The sequence below is a fragment of the Papaver somniferum genome, chromosome 11 (genome assembly GCF_003573695.1).
Source record: "Papaver somniferum cultivar HN1 chromosome 11, ASM357369v1, whole genome shotgun sequence".
NCBI lineage: Eukaryota > Viridiplantae > Streptophyta > Magnoliopsida > Ranunculales > Papaveraceae > Papaver > Papaver somniferum.
This window is the reverse complement of record NC_039368.1, coordinates 83447765-83460578: the sequence shown is the minus strand read 5'-3', so window position 1 is coordinate 83460578 and position 12814 is coordinate 83447765. Positions and strand designations below refer to the sequence as shown.

At 37.5% G+C, this 12814-nt stretch overlaps 2 protein-coding genes across 3 annotated transcripts; both read left to right on the top strand.

Annotated features, from left to right (window-relative positions):
• Positions 1-271: 271 nt before the first annotated feature.
• LOC113322841 (phototropin-1-like) lies at positions 272-7892 on the top strand. 2 transcript variants are annotated; one of them, XM_026571004.1, is made up of 22 exons: positions 272-861; positions 2223-2940; positions 3044-3226; positions 3313-3404; positions 3486-3780; positions 3874-4102; positions 4190-4260; positions 4493-4599; positions 4700-4854; positions 5002-5061; positions 5141-5230; positions 5377-5453; positions 5537-5621; positions 5743-5823; positions 5936-6039; positions 6197-6246; positions 6329-6435; positions 6516-6638; positions 6756-6807; positions 6923-7035; positions 7176-7316; positions 7496-7892. In XM_026571004.1, exons 2-22 carry the CDS (start codon positions 2225-2227, stop codon positions 7604-7606), a joined length of 3042 nt encoding a protein of 1013 aa, XP_026426789.1. In that variant the 5' UTR covers positions 272-861; positions 2223-2224; the 3' UTR covers positions 7607-7892. The 2 variants fall into 2 exon arrangements, with proteins under 2 accessions (XP_026426789.1, XP_026426790.1); XM_026571005.1 differs by lacking the exon at positions 272-861 and having other exon boundaries at positions 1964-2940.
• Positions 7893-10350: 2458 nt separating this feature from the next.
• Positions 10351-12735, top strand: LOC113321990 (thymidine kinase-like). Its single transcript, XM_026569985.1, has 4 exons — positions 10351-10766; positions 11040-11184; positions 11765-11886; positions 12210-12735. The coding sequence occupies exons 1-4, from the start codon at positions 10480-10482 to the stop codon at positions 12484-12486; spliced, it is 831 nt and encodes a 276-aa protein (XP_026425770.1). The 5' UTR covers positions 10351-10479; the 3' UTR covers positions 12487-12735.
• The last annotated feature ends 79 nt before the right edge of the window (positions 12736-12814 follow it).

Genomic DNA, 12814 nt, shown 5'->3' with positions numbered 1-12814 from the left:
CCGTCCCCAAAATCTATGATATCCAGTGGCCAGGCACGCCGGACTACAAGCAATTCACGAGCCAAGCACGATCGTGCATGAAAGGCACAAAAATATGAGATAAGCACAGATAATGCACTGAAAACATAAAGACAGATAAAAACATACAAGACATGGAGATATCAGAAGCATTTGTCTGCAGCAGCAACTGCTTGGTGGGGACTAGCTAGCTAACTAAAGTCTCTCTCTGTGCAATTTGATTTTTACTCACAGTTGACAGCTAAAATCACTCAAACCTTAGATAATACTCCATAGAGTATAAGTTACTCTGAAACGGACCAACAGCTACTGATCAGCTAAAAAGAGAAGAATACCAACTACTACTATCTATCCATCATCCAAGTGAATTATTGAACTGATCACAGAGGGTAGTAATACTGACACAGGTGGGACTTGCATCAAACCTTGAATTACATGTTAATTCATACAAGGAGTGAAGGTTAATTGTGATACAGGCAGGATTGATATAAAATCAAAAGAGAAATCGGTGGAGAGATCGATGATAATACGTATGATTGATCAAATTTGCTTTGTAGGAAAGAGAGACCTGGCCATGTGATATTGAGTGTACAGGGATGGGAGCCTTATGGATGTCGTTCTTCAATCATTCTCTCTAGTTATATCTCTTAAACTTTTCGCCATTAAAGCAGACACAGCAGCAGCCACAACGACAGCACCATTCCTCTTCATCATCATCATCATCATCAAGTACTCTCTCCTCCTTAACTACTGCTGCAAGTTAACTGAACTGCCAACAACAACAACTGAAAGAGAAAATCAAGAACACGTACAGCTGAGAACTGTTTCAAATCTCTCCATCAGGTGATCATATATCCAATCTTCTTTTAACTTTTCAAGTTCTTTTTTTCTCTTCAGAATTCCGGGTAGTAATTTCTAGTGTTCACTAATTTTTTTTAGTAATTCATTCAAGTTAGTAATTTCACTAAATTAACAGTGTAATAATGTGGCTGATCCTCGCCATAAAATTTCCGGCAGTCGTTTATAGTTTGATCGATCACCGAGCTAACAGTTACTTGTTGATGGAATTTTGTGGGATATTTATCTTCGTGCTAGTAATAGGCTAAAGGCCACTGCCCCATAGTAGTACTAACTAACTAGTACTATTCCGTTACAGAGTTAGGAATATGTGAAGATTCTGTTTAGAGATTCCGTTATCATGCCTTATAGGGCACCCTATATGTCTCATTTTCTCAATTGATAGTGACAAAGCCTTAGAACAGGAACAAAAAGAAAATCAAAATTTATTTTTGTTTTTGAGTGAACCGAAAATGAAAACACTTTGAGTCGACGAGACTTGCATATTTATATTTTTCCTAGTCAATAATACAGTAATGAATTATGTTACCTTTACCGAGAGAAATCTTTATCTTCCAAAATAACTTTGAATTTTGGTTGTGAATGCTACGGACGGATAAACACTAGCCTAAAAAACTGCTACGTCAGCACAAAATTTCTCAGTTGGTATGAGAAACTGATGCACCTGTGGCTAATTGGAGACCTCAAAATTAATCATATACTTCTGATATTTTTTGGTGATGAAATCCAAGGTCAATAATAGATGAAAGCTATTTCCATCTCAAACTTGACACCCATAAGATTTTTGTGGTATGTGCATGCATGTCATGTCAATATGCCATTGAATGAATGACCCTATTCGGCCATACTTCTGAAAACCAACCACTTTAAGAATGGTACAAATTTTCATTTATCTGATAGGCAAAATCAATGTCCTTGGAGAAAAAGTATCCCCCCCCCCCCCCCCCCCCCCCCTAGAAATGACCCCAGTGTCTTTAGTAGACACTGACTGACTGACCCCTCTTTTCTCTATCTAAATCATCAATGGAATGGAATTTAGTTGTTAGTGGTGGCTATCCCCTCTTACGCACGGTGGGGTTCTGAAAATTGTGGTGGCGTTTGTCAAAATGCCATAACTACTGTCTAGTCATATTTCATACAATTTCTGTTCATTTTGCTGGACCTAATTCTAGTTAAAAACCAAAACCTAACCTCATCATTACTGCTTTAATCAGCCTCTGGTTTTTGCTTGTCACACATGCATTGTCTTTGACACTGCAAGTTTAGTCATAAAGCAGCACCTGAATAAACTGAATGGATTCGTCTAAAATGTTAAGATTCTAAGGTTTGGTGGTTGCTGAATGCAGAGATGGATCCATTTGAGAGTCAATCGGCCGGGAAACAATCTTATCGCAGGGACTCTCGCGACTCGCTGGAAGTCTTCAATCCATCTAGCACACCCCCTTCCAAAACGACTACCAGCGCTGCACCGACGTCCCGGCCAAATCCGGCTTGGCAAAATTGGGGAGCAACACAGGGTAAGGATGCACCAGATAGTAAGAATCAATTATCAAAATCGAGCAGTACTAAAACAGATGAAAGTACTTCTTGGATGGCTCTAAAAAATCCAACACCACCGCAGCTGCCATTACCACCGCTCATCGAAAAAACCATATCTTCCACCAAAAAAGCAGTTCCAGATAGTGATCACAGTCAGAAAAACACAGAGAAAGATGTTCCTTTGAGCAAGGAAACTGGTGCAGCTGCACAAAGAGCAGCAGAATGGGGATTAGTGTTGAAAACTGACGATGAGACGGGTAAACCACAAGGTGTTGGAGTCAGAACTTCAGGTGGAGAAAGACTACCATCGTCCAGGAAAAACTCTACGAATTCGGAGGATTCCGACGGAGGTGTCGGGAGAGGAATGCCAAGAGTTTCTGAGGATCTAAAAGATGCTTTGTCAACCTTTCAACAAACTTTTGTGGTTTCTGATGCCACCAAACCTGATTATCCTATACTGTATGCAAGTGCCGGTTTCTTTAAGATGACCGGTTATACCTCCAGAGAAGTCATTGGCAGAAACTGGTATGCATCTCTCTTTAACTGGCATAACTGTCCCTTCGCCGGTGAATTTTCTAGTTTGGCTTTAAGAATTTCATTGCTGAACTTCGATTGTTACACGATGCAGCCGATTTATGCAAGGCGCAGGAACGGATCCACAGGATGTAATGAAGATAAGAGAGGCGCTAGAAGCTGGAAACACTTACTGTGGAAGATTGATGAATTACAAGAAGGATGGATCCCCATTTTGGAATCTACTTACAATTGCTCCTATCAAAGACGACGATGGCAAAGTTCTCAAGTTCATTGGGTGAGTGAACCGAGCTTGTTAATTTAAAGAAACACAGGTGAATTCCTTACGGACAATAAATAATCGAATAATTATGTTCTTAACAGAATGCAAGTCGAAGTTAGCAAACACACTGAAGGAGCCAAAGAGAAGACGGTTCGACCCAATGGATTGCCTGAATCATTGATCAAATATGACGGTACATTAGTTTCCGTTCAAATTTTGTTTTAGAGCAGAATTAGAAGAAAATTATTTAAATCTTGGTTAATTGATTTTGCAGCTAGACAGCAGGAATCAGCAACAAGTTCAGTGACCGAGTTAGTACTAGCTGTTAAAGACCCACGCGCGCTTTCTGAATCAACAAACAGGCCATTTAGGAAATCAGAAGGCGGTGGTACCGGTGCAAATGGACGACCTAGATCATCAGAAGCTCTCAATCCTCCAGGAAGAAGAAACTCTGAAAATGTAGCACCTCATAGACGTAATTCACATGGCAATATGCGAAATTCAATGCAACGGATAAGCGAAATCCCTGAAAAGAAACCAAGAAAGTCCGGGTTACGTTCTTTCATGGGGTACTCAAACATTTTCCTAGCCAAACACTTAACCAATATCGAAGCGGAAAAGATTACCAGCAGTATTCACCATTTTCAATTTTTTGTTTATAGGTTCAAGGGAAAAGGACACTCAAATGCTGAGGAAAATGGAAATATGGCATTTGCATTGGAGGAAGAGGATGATAGTGAAGATGATGCTGATTACGATGGAAGACCTGAGAGTATGGATGATAAAGTGAGAAAGAAGGAAATGAGGAAGGGTATTGATCTCGCGACAACACTTGAACGTATAGAGAAAAACTTCGTCATCACTGATCCTAGATTGCCCGACAATCCCATTGTATGTTTTCATTCAACACTAGTCTATTCGATTCGTGCTTAATATTATTCCTTTGTTTCTGATAATTTGGTTTCGTAAATGTTTCAGATCTTCGCTTCAGACAGTTTCTTAGAGCTCACGGAGTACAGCCGTGAAGAAATCTTGGGCAGAAACTGCAGGTAACGAATCTGCTGTCTTAGAATCATCCCTTAACTAAAACCTATCGTCTAATAACAACCACCTCAAAAATTCGGTAACGGTTTAAGAACCACGTGGATACACACACGTGTCGTGAACTGGCGGGAAGGACACGCCGTATACCCAAATCCAAAATTTTCTTAGCATATTTTCTTGATTAAGTGCAACAACTGATTACATTGAAATCCACTGTGACCATGCCTAATTTAACAGGTTTCTTCAAGGTCCTGAAACTGATATGGCGACAGTCAAAAAGATCAGGAATGCTATCGATACCCAAACAGATGTTACTGTACAGCTTATCAACTACACCAAAACTGGTACTGATTTTTTATTTTATTCAATTTTCTGCCGTATCATTTAGTCTTGATCTCAAAAAAAAATTACTGATTTGGTGTAATAATGTTTCAATTCATGCAGGGAAAAAGTTTTGGAATTTGTTTCATTTGCAGCCTATGAGAGACCAAAAGGGAGAAGTGCAGTATTTCATTGGAGTCCAACTTGATGGGAGTGAACATGTTGAGCCACTTGCCAATTGTATCCCAGAGTCTACCGCAAAGGAAAGTACAAAAGTGGTACGTATCTACTCTTTCCAGACATTCTCATTTGAAATCCGTAGTTTGCAATTTTAGAAACAACACAAATAGATTGGATGGATGCATCCGAAATTTCAATTCGGTTGGTGGTTTTGAGAATGTATTGCCGGTTATGTTTATGGTCAGGTGAAAGAAACGGCAGAAAATGTTGATGAAGCAGTGCGGGAACTCCCGGATGCTAACATGGTAAGTCTACAAAGAAAAAACCAATTAGAAGAAACCAGTGTCTAGGATTCTCACATTTGTTTTTATTGGATATACTTAGAAACCGGAGGATCTATGGATGAATCATTCAAAGATAGTCCTGCCGAAGCCCCACAGGAGAGAGAGCTCATCATGGAAAGCTATTCGAAAGGTATATGTGATCTTCAAATTCTTCTGCCTTCTACTTCAGTTGTGGATTGTGGAAAGATCCACTTTATGTTGATACTGTAAACCAGGAACTTGGAAGCAGCATCTGCGAGACTGACTAGATTGCTTCCACAAATTTTATTTCTTCAGATTCTGGAGACCGGAGAATCGATAGGCTTACATCATTTTAGGCCTGTAAAACCCTTAGGCTCTGGTGATACCGGAAGGTTTGTAGATTTTTATTCCCATAATAAGATAGGTGTACCATGGCGTTTTATAAAACTAAAAATACTCATCTATTGTGTATCAGTGTTCATTTGGTGGAATTGATTGGAACTGGAGAATACTTTGCGATGAAGGCTATGGATAAGGGTATTATGCTCAACCGTAACAAGGTATTATTGAACTATGACTTCTTAATATACATAGAGTTTCTTATTTTATTTTTCATTTTGTTTGCATCTTCATGCCTTCCCTTTATTTTGCTAAACTACTTCTTTCGTTTCTGCATTACAGGTGCATAGGGCTTGTGCAGAAAGAGAAATTCTCGACTTGCTGGACCACCCTTTTCTTCCTGCATTATACGCTTCTTTTCAGGTTCAATACTTCGACTGTTGGTACGGTGTCTGTAGGATGTTTTGAGATAACAAACTTACAATTGTTTGCAATTTCTTGGTGCTCATGTTTTATATCATTTGCCTTTTTTCAGACTAAGACACATATTTGTCTGATAACTGATTACTGCCCTGGCGGTGAGCTTTTCCTACTTTTAGACAGACAACCAACGAAGGTCCTTAAGGAAGATGCAGTAAGGTATTGCTTTACTTTGCGTTAATGGAGCATAATGTGCCAATCCCGCGTACTTGGTTTCATGCCCTGATTGTATTATTAGTGCTAAACAAACGATTTCTTATTACTTTTACTCCCTTAACAAAAGAAATTAACATCAAAAAATTTATATTGGGCGCAGATTCTACGCCACGGAAGTAGTTATTGCTTTGGAATACCTTCACTGCCAAGGTGACATGTTAATCATCCCTGACTTAACCAAAATTTCTTGTAACAGTATCAACATATCTCTTATGCCATTTTTGAATTTCAGGTATCATATACAGGGATTTGAAACCGGAAAATATCTTACTCCAGGGCAATGGACATGTAGCATTAACGGATTTTGATCTCTCATGTTTGACTTCTTGCAAGCCAGAGGTGTTTATATAAACATGGTACTTGTTCAAGTAGGTTGTATAGTTATTGAATAAACTAATATTAGTACCTACTAAATGCAGCTTTTGATTCGAAGTAACAACGATAAGAAAAAGCAAAACAAAGGACAATTGCCTCCAATCTTTATGGCTGAACCGATACGAGCTTCGAATTCTTTTGTTGGCACCGAGGAATACATAGCACCGGTTCGTGTTTATCTAAATATTGCAACGTTACCCAACAAGTAGTTGTATTTTACTTCTCTTGTGCAGAAAACCTAAATAAATAGACTGATTTATACTGACGATTTTATAATTTTTCAGGAAATTATCACTGGAGCTGGTCATACAAGTGCAGTTGATTGGTGGGCTCTTGGTAAGAATTTTTGGCTGCAAGAAAATACTTTAACTTCTTCCATTTTAGAGTGTCCTTTGATTTCTTCTGCATATGATTTCTCAAACTTTTCCTTGCACGACTATGTACCCTGTAGGCATTCTTCTATATGAAATGCTTTATGGATATACACCATTCAGAGGAAAGACGAGGCAAAAGACATTTGCTAACATTCTTCACAAGGATCTTAAATTCCCATCAAGTATTCCGGTGGGACATTCTATCCCAATTGATTATTTTCTTGTCAGATGGGTATACATATTCCAGCATGAAAGGAATTTCAGTAACTTGTTTAAGGATCATAATATAAAAATCTGCAGCATTTACACTAGATTTCAATGTTTGTGCAGGTAAGTTTCCATGCAAAGCAGTTAATGTACCGCTTATTGCATAGAGATCCCAAGAATAGATTGGGTTCGCGTGAAGGTGCAAACGAAATCAAGAACCATCCATTTTTCCGTGATGCCAATTGGGCTCTTGTGCGTTGCACGGTAAGCTACCACGAATCTTTCGTTTACCCAAAAAAATAATTTAACATTCCAAGGACATCTACTTGACGGAGATCTAAATTAACTTGAAGTTCTAGGTTGAATGAATTTTTGAACATGGTATGGAATGCAATTCCTAAGGTTGATACTTGTTTTTGTTTTGTGGTTGTATTAATGTTCAGAACCCACCGGATCTTGATACTCCCACCCCAATCACGACAACCGAAGATGCTGAAAAGGAAATCAAAGTTGTTGATCCTCAACTTATGGATTTACAAACAAATATCTTTTAGATGCATCCTGGGATCTACTTCGAATGCACTAAATGGTCCATTTAACTATCTGAAACATGGATGAACCAACAAGTAGTTCACTTCATCCAGTCTCACTATTTTGATTTTGCTTCTTTTGTCCTCCAAGTGGGTGAAGCCAGAATTTTTCATTGTTATTTTGCTTTCTTCTTTACATTGTTACTGTGTGTAGTTTTTTACATTGTTCGGTCTTCTGTAATTTGTATCTTCATTGGTGTGATACCTTGAATTTTTGGTTAAAGTAAATAAATTTTCCTTTGCGTCCGCAGTTATTTTTAAAAAATTTGATAGATAAATAACTTGGTGCTCGCGGGTTTCCAAATCAAGTCAACGCGTCTCCAAAGAGACATTCCCACTTTCCTATATGTAAGGCCACGTAGGATTTATTCAATTTTTAATAAAAGTCCTCCTTCAATGGGAATGTTGGGATTAAATGTTCAGATGATGTGTACGGTAATTACACAGACATCCTTTAACTAATCCTCTGGTTTTAAAGCATCTCCAATCGGCTGTGATGTGCATCCTACGTGGTTGGTATAAGAAGACATCCTAAAGTCTAATTTTTCCATGATTTTAGGAATATGAGAAAAATAGTCCCCAACCATAAATAATTTTACATTGGTTAAGAACTTTTTAAACTCTTGATTTTAAAATCAAATATTTGATCCATCTGTTGATAACCATAAATATGTGACTAGGATGTTTATATCCTCTAAAACTCGAGGATGAGTTTGAGGTGTTGTTGTAACTACCTTCCACATCACCTTCACATTTAATCCTCACATCCCCATTGGAAAAGGATTTTGGTTAAAAACTCTATAAATCCTATGTGGCCTAGTTAAGAGCAAGTCTTATGGTGGAATTCAAACTATTTCAAGTGTGGAAAAACCATGAAATGTCAAGTCTAGTGGCTTCCAAGTTGGGGTCTTCCACAGAAAATCCAAGCAAGGTTCCACGGTTTCGTGGAAGGGTTCGTGGAATCCATCTAAACGCCAATAAGAATAACGTTAAACGCAATTAAGAATGGAGCTAAAAAAATGCAATTAAGAATTGCGTTTTTTTTTATCCGTAGATTTAAAATGAGTTGCTGAAATCTAACGGCTGGAGAAAAAGCTCCATTCTTAATTGCGTTTTTTTAGCTCCATTAAGAATAGCGTTTCTACTATTCCACCATTACACTTGCGCTTCCATCCACAGTTCCAAATGCTGAGGTGGCGTGGAAGATGGATGGATTCCACCATAAGACTTGCTCTAATAAGAATTTAAGAATGTCCCACTGGAGATGCTCTTAGAGGTTCTTTTAAATGTGAAGATCCTAATAAGCGACATCTATGGTTATTAATCAAAGATCAAATATTTGATTTTAAGATCAGGGGTTTTAAATGTTCCCTACCAACGGAAAAAAGTTCACGGTTGAAGATAATCGTTTAACCATGTCAGTTTAATCCTTTGGGAAGACGCCTTTACTGTTTGGTACATAATTATTTAAAAATATAAAACAGGCAAAAATACCCTCTCGTGCTAATTTTTACTTATTTTCTTGTAGCAGTCCATTCTGTGTGATGAACCATCAAATTTCATTCTTACAAATGAAAAACTAATAAAAACCAAATTAAATCACATATGAATGAACTTCATTATTTCATTAAAATTCTACAAAATTTTTGTTATTAAGAACAAAAAGTCAGAATTCATTTTTGGAATGAACTCTTGATAAAAACCTATATAAACCAGAGTTCATTTCTGGAATGAACTCCTGATAAAAACCTATATAAACCACAATTCATTTCTGTAATGAACTCTTGATAAAAACCTATATAAACCACAGTTCATTTCTGGAATGAACTCCTGATAAAAACCTATATGAATCAGAGTTCATTTCTGGAATGAACTGCAGTAGCATCATCTTCATCATCTTCAACAGAAGCAGCAAACATCATCGTCTTTAACAGCAGCAGAATTTTATCTTTAACACAAGCAGCAAAATCAAGATCAAAATCTTCAACATCAAAATCAAAAAAATACATCCAAATACCATAAAAATCTTCATAGTATATTCATCGTCTACATCATCTTCAACAGAAGCAGCAGCAGCAGAGAAGAAAGAAACACAAAATCATCGCCGTCTTCATCATCTCCATCTTCTTCAACGGCAGCAGCAGGAAGAAGCAGCAGCAGCAGAGAAGAAAGAAACACAAAATCATCGCCGTCTTCATCATCTCCATCTTCTTCAACGGCAGCAGCAGGAACAAATGACGAAGAAACACAAAACTCCGTCGTTTTCAGCATATTCAACATCAAGAGTAGCTACATATAAAAAAAAGCCAAAAAATTATCATCCTTCTTCATCGTTTTCATGAGCATCAACAAGAAAAAGTAAAAAAATAAATGGAGAGAGAAATAAGATTTGAAAAAGGAGGAGAGAGAAAGTAAAATATGAAATAAAATATTTTCTATTGACTTTTTCTATATATATGGTCCCAAAAGGGTATTTCTTCACAAACATGTGACAAAAAAAAAAGATGGGGTGGCACCTAACGAGTCAGATCACAGATGCACAAATATGTTAATCGGTCAAAATCAGTTCAACTGGGTCTGATACTATAAATGCATCACGTTGACCACAAATATGTTAATCGGTAAAAATCAGTTCAGCGGAGTCGGGTACTATAAATGCATCACGTTGACAGCTGTGGACACACATTTTCAACTTTACCTAATCTTCCCTCCAAAACAAAAATTTTAATTTAATAAAATCTGAAAAATCCCTCCAAAAATTTCTAAATTTTCAAAAGTCACTCAAAACTTAAAAATTTCCGAAATTGTTCAGTACCAAGCACGTTTCCCTCTCAAAAATGTTATTTATTCCCACATTGAATTCCATTTTCTTCACAAATCTTCCCTCACAATTCTCTACCCAGTCTCCTTCTCAAACCCCTTTTCCCATCAGATCTCTTTCTTCCTTTCAAACCCCTGAATTTCTTCCTCTAAGAAGAAAACCCTTTTCTGTTTCTTCCCCTAATTCTCTAATGGAGGGTTCTAAATTATCTTCTGGTGAAGTTCATGTAATTATTGGCCCTATGTTTGCTGGGAAAACCACTGCTCTTCTTAGAAGGATGTTGTCTGAGAAAGATATCGGAAGGTTTGATTTTTTTTACAGATCTGCTTGAATTGTTGATTTGGGGCGGTTTTGATGTTGTTAGAACCTAGATCTGATGGTTAATTTGTATAAAATTGCAGTTCTCTGTGTATTTTCCCTAAACCTAATTGTTGCTTTTGCTATGGCTCTCTATATGTTTGTGTATTTGCCAATTTGGGAAAACATGAGATCTTAACATTGAGATTGTTGTGTATTATGGAGTCTCGCCGCGTATGTAATTGTAACCTGAATTTGCTATAAATTTGTTTAATTCAGGAACGTGGCGGTTGTCAAATCAAGCAAGGATACGAGGTATGGACTGGACTCTATTGTGACACATGATGGGAAAAAATTACCATGCTGGGCTATGCCGGATTTGTCATCATTCAGAGCAAAGCTTGGAGATGAGGCTTATGAGAAGGTATATTGTAGGTTGACTGGGAACTAAAATTATGATTTCATTGGTATGCTCAAACAAGTCAAATTTAGGTGTATAAATAAGAGATTGTAGTAGCAGATAGACTAATACGTTACAATTCAGTATGTCAAAAAGATGCCCTGTGCTCAGTCTTTCGTGCGCCTCATAACTGTATATGTGGGAGTTGTTAGTTATCTCCAGGTTGCGTAAACATCTGTAACAAGTGTAGGTTTGCCACCGAGGAAGATTATTTAGCATAGATATGGCTGTGAATCTGTTATAATTGATTTGTTTTCCACAGAACAGTTTTCTTTTGATGAAACATGTAGCTTATAGATGCCTTTCTGTTCTCTTAGTGAACATTACTTGGATTTGGGCACTAAGATTCTTATAGGCGTGACCGCTAATCTGTTATAATTGGTCTATTTTCCTCAAGAACGGCTTTATTCTGATGAAACCTGTAGCTTTAGATGCATTTCAGTTGTCTTAGTGAACATTACTTGAATTGGGGCACTAAGATTTTTATACTCATGTTCAATTGACTTTGCTTTCTTAAAATCTGACTATTGGTATGTGGTTTCAGCTGGATGTGATAGGGATTGACGAAGCTCAATTCTTTGATGACCTTTATGATTTCTGCTCTAAGGCAGCTGATCATGATGGGAAGACCATAATTGTTGCAGGACTTGATGGGGATTACTTGAGGTATTTCTTAATATCATTTCAGTTCATATGCATGAGTAATCTATTGGCTAGAAAACTGAAACCCTCAAAACCAATAGTCTGGAGTAAAAGAAGTGTTTCATTGGGGATTTCAAGAAATAGAAATGGTTTTAATTGCATAAACAGAAAGTAAATATCATCCAAAGAAAACAAGTCTTGCTTGCAACGTTTTCTTCGTGAAGCTACTAACAAATGTATTTGTTGCTTGTATGTTTCAGTTTCTCTGTAGTCTAAAGCATCAATCCCTGGTTTAAACTTGCGCCTCTGTGACCCTTTTATTGATTAAATTCCAATGCTTGTGGCAGGAGGAGATTTGGTTCTGTTCTTGATATTGTACCACTGGCTGACACTGTAACTAAACTAACAGCTCGATGTGAGCTCTGTGGAAAACGGGCTTTCTTTACCTTGAGGAAGACAGGGGACACTCAGACAGAACTTGTTGCTGGATCAGACGTCTACAAGCCAGTATGTCGACAACATTATGTTGATAGTCCAGTAGTAATTGAAGCTGCTAGGATTGTCCTCGACTCTCTAAAGGTTCAGTCTGATCCACATGTCGAACCAGTTCCACTAGCTTGTTAATCTGTTCTAGGACTCCTTATAGCTGTTTGTAGTTTAGTTTCTGTTTTCCTTTCCTATGGTCTATGAGAATGCAGCTTGTATTGTGCTTCATATGTATATAATCTGGTGTGTGGTAAGTCAAGAGTTTTACGTAATCCCATGTCTCATATTGTGGCTGAGATTTACAAGGCTAAGAGTGGAGGCATCAAGAATGTTTGGGTTTCATTTGGTTAACAGTCTAATAGTAATATGTCACTTGCTTGCCTAACTGTTTCTTCCTTTTTCCATCTCAATTTTACAAATCAAACCCAATTATTCACCCGATGTACTGTTTCTTTTGTAACCTCAA

Excerpts from the sequence above, each read along its gene's own strand:
- LOC113322841 (XM_026571004.1), top strand. The coding sequence starts at position 2,225 with ATGGATCCATTTGAGAGTCAATCGGCCGGGAAACAATCTTATCGCAGG. Across the intron at positions 5,824-5,935 it reads CATTATACGCTTCTTTTCAG|ACTAAGACACATATTTGTCT; the intron begins GTTCAATACTTC and ends GCCTTTTTTCAG. Across the intron at positions 6,639-6,755 it reads CCGAGGAATACATAGCACCG|GAAATTATCACTGGAGCTGG; the intron begins GTTCGTGTTTAT and ends ATAATTTTTCAG.
- LOC113321990 (XM_026569985.1), top strand. The coding sequence starts at position 10,480 with ATGTTATTTATTCCCACATTGAATTCCATTTTCTTCACAAATCTTCCC. Across the intron at positions 10,767-11,039 it reads TCTGAGAAAGATATCGGAAG|GAACGTGGCGGTTGTCAAAT; the intron begins GTTTGATTTTTT and ends TGTTTAATTCAG. Across the intron at positions 11,887-12,209 it reads CTTGATGGGGATTACTTGAG|GAGGAGATTTGGTTCTGTTC; the intron begins GTATTTCTTAAT and ends TGCTTGTGGCAG.